This window comes from Melanerpes formicivorus, unplaced genomic scaffold (genome assembly GCF_026170545.1).
Source record: "Melanerpes formicivorus ecotype bairdi unplaced genomic scaffold, bMelFor1.0.p_v2 SCAF_48, whole genome shotgun sequence".
Taxonomy (NCBI): domain Eukaryota; kingdom Metazoa; phylum Chordata; class Aves; order Piciformes; family Picidae; genus Melanerpes; species Melanerpes formicivorus.
In genome coordinates, this window is record NW_027142400.1 from 2,932,307 (window position 1) to 2,942,029 (window position 9,723).

General features: G+C 45.7%; 1 protein-coding gene across 1 annotated transcript in view; it reads left to right on the plus strand.

Annotated features, from left to right (window-relative positions):
• The window catches only part of EXOC3L4 (exocyst complex component 3 like 4), a 28,838-nt gene extending 21,629 nt beyond the window's left edge, over nucleotides 1-7,209 (plus strand). Inside the window, exon 12 of the mRNA XM_068160182.1 lies at nucleotides 183-7,209. Coding sequence (XP_068016283.1) covers nucleotides 183-345 — 163 coding nt within the window. The 3' untranslated portion in view covers nucleotides 346-7,209. The remainder of the gene's footprint in view (nucleotides 1-182) is intronic.
• The last annotated feature ends 2,514 nt before the right edge of the window (nucleotides 7,210-9,723 follow it).

Below are 9,723 nucleotides of genomic sequence, written 5' to 3' on the forward strand. Positions count from 1 at the left end.
GCTGGCTCTGTACCCTCGGGAGGCTGCAGACCAATACTCTGGTGGTTCCTCCAGCAGGGTGAGGGGAAATTCCCCAGCCCTTTGTGATGGGCTTGTTCTGTCTCTGGCATGGTTGTTGGTTGCTTACCTCTGAGCTGATTTTGCTTGCCAGGACTGTGCAAGATCTTATTTTGTTTCTGCAGCAAGAACCACATTCTTGCGGTCCTCGCGCTTCGGGGACTGGGGCACACCAGGAGAATGGCAATTTTCCGGCAAAGCTGCCACACACCGAAGAGTCCTGATGCTGGGGAGGGCAGTACACTCTTTGCTGAAATTGATGCCCCTGTGGTCATCAGCTGCTTCTAAACCAGAACCAGGTCAGCAGTGGGAATCCTCCTTCCTCCTATGGCATAATCCAAAATCTGCTACCCACACTTCTCTCCTCTACAAACACAGCTTTCTGACTGCTGTTGGAAAAGGAGTAGTTTTCTGAGCTTGCTACCCCAAGTCTAAAACCCAAAGGCAAAAGATGTGCCAGGACACCGACCTTGTGTGAGAGTTCCTAGGCAGCAACTCCAGCCCAGGCATTGTGCTTGTCCTATGTTCATACAGATTTTATTGCTAGGAGGCTGCACCGCTGTTTGGTCCAACAGTCACTTTCAGAGAACAGGGGGAAATGAAGAAGGAGTTTACCCAGTGCTATATTAAGGCTTGGACTGTGCATTGCATAATTACACAGCAGCAGAGTGAGAACCTCCTTCATAATTAGTATCCCTGAGCAACCAAGGAGCAGAGCTTGGGAAGGGATGTGGTAGCACTGAAGTCTTATTTCCTTTCCCGTGAATCAGCTGGCCACACTGGCATCACACAAGGTTACCGACATTGTGACCTGACCCCACCAACCACAACCTCTCTGAGGAGACCTTGGAGGATAACCAAATCCCACAGCTGGGACACAGTGCACAGACCACTGTACTCCAGAATGGACTCCGTAGCCCTGATGGTGCTCCAGCAGATTTTCCTCATTCCTGGACTGCCTTGCAAAATTCCTATTGGACCTGTTCATCCCATCATAGTGTCTGTGTGTGGGCAGACACATCTGAATCAGACATGCCATGTGTGAGGTGACTCCTCTGGGAAAAGGGCCATGGTGCCACTAGTCCATTTCCTTGTGTGCACAAACGTGTTTTAACAAGTCTGGTACAATTTGAAGGCAGTATGAAACCTAATGTGAGGTGGACAGTCATGGTGCTGCATCTTGAGTCCTTATCTGGTATAAACCAACATCATCCTGTTGACAGACACAGGGCACTACAAGTTTAATTCTGTGTGGGATCCAAAGCATTACATCCAGTTCCTGAAGGAGAGACTGCAAGAGACATCCAACAGCCTACAACCATGCAAATCTGATTTTATTTAATCCTATTTACCTGAAAGGTTGCCCTCCACAGGAATTCATCCAAGACTCTGTACAGATACATGGTTATGGTCTATCAATTAATGTGATAAATGTGGGCATGGTGTAGCTTTGTGCCCTAATTTCTCTGCTGCAGATCTTAGAGCATCAGCGGTGAGGCTTTTGCATTTCCTTTGCTCTAGTTTGTACCAGCATAATTTTCAGCCCAGGTGAGCAGCAGGCACTGATGACAGGCCAAGGGAGCTGTTCTGACGAACAAGAAATGCAGAGTGCACCTCCACAATCAAGATGATGTGTTTCTCTAAAGAGTACTTTGAAACATCAGGTATCAACTGAGAGCTGGAGGCAGGAAATCTTGGGAGGAATTTTCTGCCCTACATCTTTGCTCACTACAGCTGATGACAAGTCCTGCAAATCCTTGACATGGCAACTGTTTGTATTTGCTGAGGATAAGGAAAAGTAAAATACCACCTGTACCTCCCATTGTGTGTGCAAAGCTCAGGAGCACTTTGGAGCTCCCCATCCCTGTCCTGGGAATGTGGTGCAAGCAGGAAGCCCTGGACTACACCCCCATGGGCTTGTGAGCTCCATCCTCCATCCCAGTTGAAGGGAAGGGTGTCAGCACTGAGAGATTTACATTTAGTGTCAAAAGCATTGATGAAGTGTGGGAGATAAAAAGAGGCTTTCACCTTTTGCACCGGCCTAAGACATCTAAGACTGGATTTTCGGAGGTGTGCAGGATGTGAGGCACCAAAGCCTCGGCAGGAGTTTTTGTGCACCAGAAATTTCCCTCTGTCTGCATGCACCTCTGATCCAAGGCATCTTGGAAATTTTCCTGAGTGCATTAAAAGTACACTGGCTCCTCAATCTTGTTATTTTAGTGGCAGTCTCTCCAGAAAACAGCTGCCTTTACGCAGGCTCCAGCCACCTGGCCCTGGGGTTAGATAAGGCATTTCGTTTACATTTTCTAATACAGGCAAGTTCCTACCCTGAAGTCACAGAGGGAAGCTGGGCACAATGACTGCCTTGTGTCACAGCCTCTCCTGGGACACTCAGGTCCTGCAGCCTGGTAAACCTGTGAGCCCTCAGCAGGAACACAGCCTGCTTCCTCTAAGAACTGCTGCTGTCCTGCTGCTTGCCCTTTGGCAAACCAATTTAAGATCAAACCCCATTAGGGTGAGACTACAGTTCAGTCCCTATCCTGCCCCAGTGACCACACAAGCACAGAAGGAGCTCCAGGGCAGGTGGGGAGCAGGATCCCCTCCAAAAGTGGAGGGTGCTCCATCTGTGCTGTGAGAGCACCTGAGCAAGGAGAGAAGAAGGGCTGTGCTCTCAGTTGTGAGCTGCTGATGGCCAACTGTCCTCTGCAAAACACTCAGTCTTCATTAGGACCAAATTCCAAAGAAAGGCCTCCCAGGGCCTTTATTGTGGAATATGTTGCTCTTGTAGGGAAGTGCCAAGGAGCTCACTTATTACCCGTTATCTCTCTCTGTTGTTTCCCTGTGGTTTCCACCATCAGCCCTATTTCTACCCCAGCACAGAGTTACATTTCCCACCAGGAGATAGAGTTTACCAGGAGACACCCTGCAGGGCCCAAGCTACCAGTGCAGATCCATCCTCTGGTGAATAAGCCTTTCTCAAAAGTATCCAATGAAATGGAAAAGCCAAGCTCTCTCCAGATTTAGTTTCTCAGGGATGAACACTGCATTTCAGGGGGGAGGTGGGGGAACTGGCATAACTTCACAACATTGTGTGGGTGGTGACAGATATTTTATTTGTTTCAGAGGTCTCTGCTGTTTCACAATACCATTTGTTTCTAGTTTGGGAAGAAAAGCAGAGTTTCCAGTACTCTCTGTTAAAGGGAACCGAGCCTCCAGCCAGTGTAGCTCATGAGCTGGTGTTTACCATCTGAGACTGGCCTTTGGGTGCCATCATTTCAGCAATTTCACTTGGTGAAATTTCCTTTCCTGGAAGGAAAATACGGAAAAGAGGCTCACTCCAAGCAAGAAAGGAACAATTCCAAAACATTGCAGTGAAAGCACAGGAAATTGTCCATGAGCTGAGGATCCTAACCAATCAGTCAAAATATTCCACAAAAAACCCAAGTGCCTTCTAGTGCAGCAGTATTATAATGTTTCACTCCTTGCTGTGTGGTATCTTTCAACAAATTGCTCTCAACTAGGTTAAAATCTTGATGATGTTCAGTGAGAAGTGAACTGTAGTGTTACATCCACTTCATGAGCTGGGCAATGTGTCCAGATACTACCCATCAAACATGCCAGGGAAGAAAAGAATTGTCTGGACATTAGTATCTCAGAGGTGTTTGAAAAGTAAAGTTGCATTAGTTTTAGGCTTAAATACTTTGGTAATTATATATGACAGTTTTGCAAAGCACCAGTGTTTGGCAAACATTTATCTTCTGTATTTTGCATATTTCTCCATGAAGTCTTGTCATGGTTGAATTTCTTGCCCCAAAGCCAGTCCTTTTCATTCTCCAGGCACTGGGCAGATGCAGGAGCACTCTGCTCAGCATTTCTGTGATTTTGCTAACAATTACATGACATCCACACTGGGATTAGCTCACCTCTCCCATAAAACCTGTGCAAGAGATCAGTCAGATTGCTGGAGCATTTCTTGGATGTGACATGTTTCGGCTATTCACTATTGCAATAATAAGATAGTGTTGGGGAAAGGCAAAGACTGATAAAAATTAATGTGTGGAAAAAATTGTCTAACTTTTCAAGAACTAGTCACACAGTCACATAACTGTTTGCCTGAAGACACTGAGCAAACAAACTTTGTCTCTGTGTATTCATGTGTCATGCTCTGTACCCTCTGTCAGGGTACAGAGCACTGCAAGTACCCTCTAATACTCTTCCAGTGTAGCACTCTCCATTCACATCTGTAAATTCGTATCAAGTCAGTCAAATATATTATCCTAGAAAAGGGGCAACAGAAAGCAGAGAAACCTCCAGGAAAAGGAAGTTGAATATTTTTACTGCCCAAGTGAGATTCTCAGAATGCCTCTGTAAGAGTTTCTCTGTTGGCTGCACAGAGATTACACCTCCTGCTACATGAGGCAGAAAAAGTGAATGGCAGATCAACATGAGCATCTAAGTCCCAAGACATCTAATCAGGCATAGTTCATATTTGCCCATGCATGAAATTGTGTGTGGCAGCATGAGTAGGACTGTAGCCTGAACTCTGTAATGAGCATGGTGTTGAGGAGCTGCCATGGGCTTTATTACAGGACGCAAGATCATGCCTTGGTTCCCAGGACTGTGAGGTCACTGTCATCAGGCAAGGCAGAACTACTTTATTTTTCTTTTTTTTTTTTGAGAACAGTATTACCCAGTACAGGAAAAACAAATCAAGCTGGAAGGTAGAAAGGGGTGGCTATAGAACTTGCCAAGACATCCCCCATCTACACTCAGCCCCTTGAAAGAAGTTGGTGAACTGTAGCTGAGAGAAAGGTGCTGATAATCACAGAAAGCACAGAAAAAATGAATGGTCTTGCAAACTGCATCCACAGAGAAAGAGAGGTTTGCTTGACATTGCGGAGCAATGGTCTTCAACTTCTTTCTGTCTACAGACTAAAAAAGTACGTCCAGGGAAGGCACAGATCACAGATAGCCATCTTCCAGTCGGGTAAAAAAATTGCTGCAAAAGGCAAGGAACAATCTCTCCTCCATTTTCTGTGGAGTTCAGGCATAGAGAAATGAGCTTCTGCTACAGCATGCAGATGCAAGTAGAATGCAGAAAAACTGCCACTAGTGTTGATGGGGCAGAAGCTCCAAGGACAGAGTGGTGTCCATACTGTCAGTGGCATTTAGCAGCAGGCTAGGCAGATGACTGCAAGAGATGTGCCCTTCTAGGGCTGTAGTGATGTGGGGGACCATGGGGCCATAACCAGTCCCGGGGACTGTTTTACTTTCAGATGCCAGCCTGCAACAAGGGGCAGCATCCTCAGTGGTCCACAGTGCCAACAGCAAGACCAAGACCAGGGAGTTTCTCTTGCCTTCACACACACACCTCCAATAGCATTTTCTGCTGACACACATTACAGGTAATCCCAGAACTGAAATTAAAAAAAATTATATCAAAGTAATCATAAAAATTGGGTATCCTGAGCAAGGCACAGAAAGCTGGGGATTGTTTCCTGAGTGAGGGAACTCATAACTTCACTTTTTCCAAAACTGGGAAAAAAAATGTTTCCTGAAGGAACTCTGCCTTAAATAAAAGCTCACTGAGTAGATAAGAGGTAATCATGGAATTAGTCATCAAGGATTCATTGAGGAGAAAAGCCAAAAAAGCTGGTAGCTTTTGTCTCCAAAAGCGTGTCATTTGCACACTGTCATTTTCCCCTTGCAGTCCCAGTTAAAGTGCAAGAATGCATTACACATACTTTTATCTTGAGAGCTCTTTAAACAAACAGGCCTTGAGCCCTCCAAAGCAGTAGCAAAAGCACACAGTGCCGCTTTCCCACAAGGCTGAATCCACTCTGTGTGTTCTCGCTAAGCAGCCTTTAGTCATCCTCCTGAATAAAGACCATTGCCCAGCATGACATTTGTACTGTCTTCCAGCAGAGGCATGGAGAAAAATGACAGCCCAAGAGGCCAGGCTCCATTTGCCTGTGGTAACAAGCTCTCCCAGAAAGTTTGGGGAGGAGCTGTTATTCAGAGGCACAATTGACTGTGGTTGTTGAAGGATGCAGGAAATTCTTCTGCAGATGATGAACTGGGTCCTGGTGGCATACGGAGAAGGGGAAAGAGAAAATGGAAGGATGAAGTGAGGGAAAGCACTGAGAAATAATTTGTACTGCTCATCCCATATATCTCCTGCCCCTGACTGAGCCCACAGCCCTGCCTTCCACCCGTCTCTGCCCAGCAAGTGACGATGGCCCTGGGAGAAAGGAGGTACCCATACAGCTCTGGCCTTGCATCCCTGACTATCTCAGGAGTGCTTCTGGCCCTAAGAGTGGATATGCAGCTTTGTGGCATCACATGTGAAAAGCCTCTCTGCAGCTCTGTTTTATTTAGGAAGAAAAAAAAAAAGAACACCAGTCCTTTTCCTGGTTTTGTTAACCACATGGCTTTTGCTCGTTTCTTCACTACCAAATAGCACAGAGCCAAATTCAGCCCCAGCACAAGATAAGACAGATCCATGCACCAAGTTGTGGTCTAAATTTTAACCAACAGATGACTCTGTACGAGAAGAAAGAAAAAGAAAACTAACACAAACCCCAAAACAACCACCCTTGAGAGCTTTCAGTGCTGACCACTCTATCAGAGTAGCTTGCTGCACCTTCCCAGGCTGGGCATGACCTTGTCATGACAGCACCTGGCATTGTGGTGAAGACAATATGTGCCACTGAAAGAGAGCGCCTCCCAGGAGGCTCCATGGTGGAGTCCCATATGTGATGTGTCAGCACTGCCAACAGAGAAGGGACTGAACACACCATTTCCTCTGCATCTGGCCTCAACCCTTAGGTCTGGAATTTCTCATTTCTATCAAAATGCCTTTTGCAAGCGATTAAATACCGAAGCAGTACAACTTTGTTTCTTCTGAGTGAGTTAATGTTAAAAAAATACTCTTGTTTTTTTTTTTTTTGGCTTGTGACAGGGCCAGAATACTTGAATAGATGCCTAGTTTTGTTCTATTAAACATCCAGAGCAGGAGAAAATCCTGAGTTAACAGAACTGCCTAAGGAGAGGCAGGAAAACTCCCAGCAATATTGTTCAATTTTCCAGTGTTATTCGCAATCCATTGCAAATAACAACTGCTACATCTCCACAATCAGTTAACCTCAGGCATTTGTGTGTGGATTTAGATGCCATTGTTTCAGTCACGACAAGAAAAATGGATTGCCTTGTTGCTGTTATAGCTCTATTTCTGGGACAATGCTTGCATGGAGTGTACCAAATAGAATCCTCAAAGGAATACTGTTTTCCATAGTTTAAAAAAAAAAAAACAATCTTAATACTATACGTAGCAGCCCTTTCAACCTCTTACAAGTGAAGCTGCTTTTTCCTAACACAGGCAGAAGCCTGAAAGAGTTCAAAATGCACACAGAAGGACTTGCCTTTAAATACTCCCTTGATGTAGGCATTCCAATATGCAGTTTCCTATCCATCACTCATCTTTATTTACCTTAGAGCTGAGCCTCTGTACTGTGATGGGGGTGTTAGAAATACAACCACCTCATCTGATGCTGAAGTGATTTAGGAAGAATCCATTTTCTGGCCGCAGTGCTGCTGGGACAACTCCCAGGAGAGCAAATATGAACAAAGCAGCTTACCCAGACCAGTGGTGCAGGCGCTGCCAGGGCAAGAGGTGGGGGAGAAAAAAAGGTTATCACCCTGAAGAGTCAGCAGTATGTTTGTTGAGGAAAGTGGAATGTTTTGTTGCAAGGTCAGTGGGAATTTCAGTCAGGAGATCTGCAAATCTCATTCAGGAATATGCCGCTATTTACAAAGAGATGAAGAGCCTCTCTGTACTGCCAGTAAAGTCGATAGTAACAACTCTGTTGATTTCAACAGGGCAGGATAAGCAATGAGTTCCTTACTTAGTCAGAGGGTTTGAAACACAGGTTGTTGAGACGTCATAGCCAGTTGGATTTCCCCTGGAAACTTCCCTCTGTGCCACTCACCAAGCCTGAATTTGCTTGGACACACATGAATAACACATTAGGAGAGAGTTCAGGAACAGCAATGAGCCAACCCTGAGGACTCAAAAAGGAAGTCAAAACAGAACTTCTTGGTGTCTTGATATCAAAACCTCAAAAAGAAGCACTACTTTTGCAGCTTTCCTCAGTTTTTCCCTCAGTACTTTCCACCCCAAGCTGGTGGGGAGTTCATGGGCAGCCTTTCCTCTTGGGCAAAAAGAATTGGCCCTAGGCAGTAAGACATGGGGCAGGGAAGGTGCCTGGGCTGGGGGAGAACAACTGCAATGAAAAGACATCCTGATTAGTCTGGCCAGGTCTAAACATGATGCTGCTACCATCCTGAGGGCCAGCTGGGATTTGGTCCCATCCAGTGACCTTTGAGATCAGTGTTTCATTCCTTGATCTAAAATTAGGCCTCTCATCCTCTGCACACAAGCTGCGTGCCAGCCTGAATACAGCCATCAGTGTCTGTGGAGGACCAATGAGCTGGACAGTAGTGAGGACAGACATGCTTTGGCACCAGAATTTAAACATGGATGGGCACATTTCTCCCACACTCGTGGGCAGCAGGTATTTGAGAAACTCTGCTGACATGTCTGAGGCAGCTCTGGCTGCTGAAGAGCTGTTTTGGCAGGATCCAGCTGGCAGCTGAATGGTCTCTTCTTATAAGTAACAAGTGACAGGACAAGAGGAAATAGCCTCAATTTACACTGGATATTTAGACTGGATATTAGGAAAAATTTCTTCACCAAAAGGGTTGTCAAGCATTGGAACAGGCTGCCAAGGAAGTGGAGTCACCATCTCTGGAGGTATTTAAAAGATACATAGATGGGGTGCTTAGGGACATTGTTTAGTGGTGGACACATCAATGCTAGGTTAATGGTTGGACACACAGATTTTTGAAGGTCTTTTATAACCTAAACAATTCTGGGATTTCTTGCAGTTTAACTGGTGAGACAGTTTTCATTTTCATTCCCTCATCCCCTGGCTGTGCTGACCTCTGAGGGCATTTGACTCACAAGTGCCCCCATTTTAGTGACTTTGTGAGTAAAACAGCATGCATCTTGCAAGCATACACACACATGCTTATCTAGCTTTAAAGAGAACTGCTCCTTGTGGGTTTATGCTGCCCTTCTCAGCAGCTGTTAGGAAGCTGTAAGCACAGAAGCAGTGTTATATAAAGAAACAAAAGTAACCTGGGAAAAATGAAGAACTATAGGTAGGAAGTGCTGGAGTGTCTCAAAACCACAATGATAGGAACAACACTGCTTTTCTGTCAGAGGATCTCTGAGGCTTCTCCAAAGCAGCAGTTTCCCAGAACATCTGTGGTACAAGTCAGTTGTAACTCCCTGCTTTGTTTGCCCCAGCCCAAAGCTCCTGCAGGTCTGCTCCAAGTGTCATGTTCAGACCTGTCCCAGACTCAAGCCTGCTGCTGTGGCTCCACAGTATGCCCTCCATTTCAACATGGGAGTGGGATGGCAGGAAGCATGAGTTCCCAATACTCAGGAGTGAGCTGTACTGAGATAACTGAACTTCCACACCAGGAAAAAGCACTTCCAGTTTCCTCCAAGTAAAAAAAGCAAAAAGCTGCACCCTTCCCTGGAGGATGCCCATCAGTCTGCAAGCAGCTCCAAACACAAGCACAATACCTCCATTTTATGGG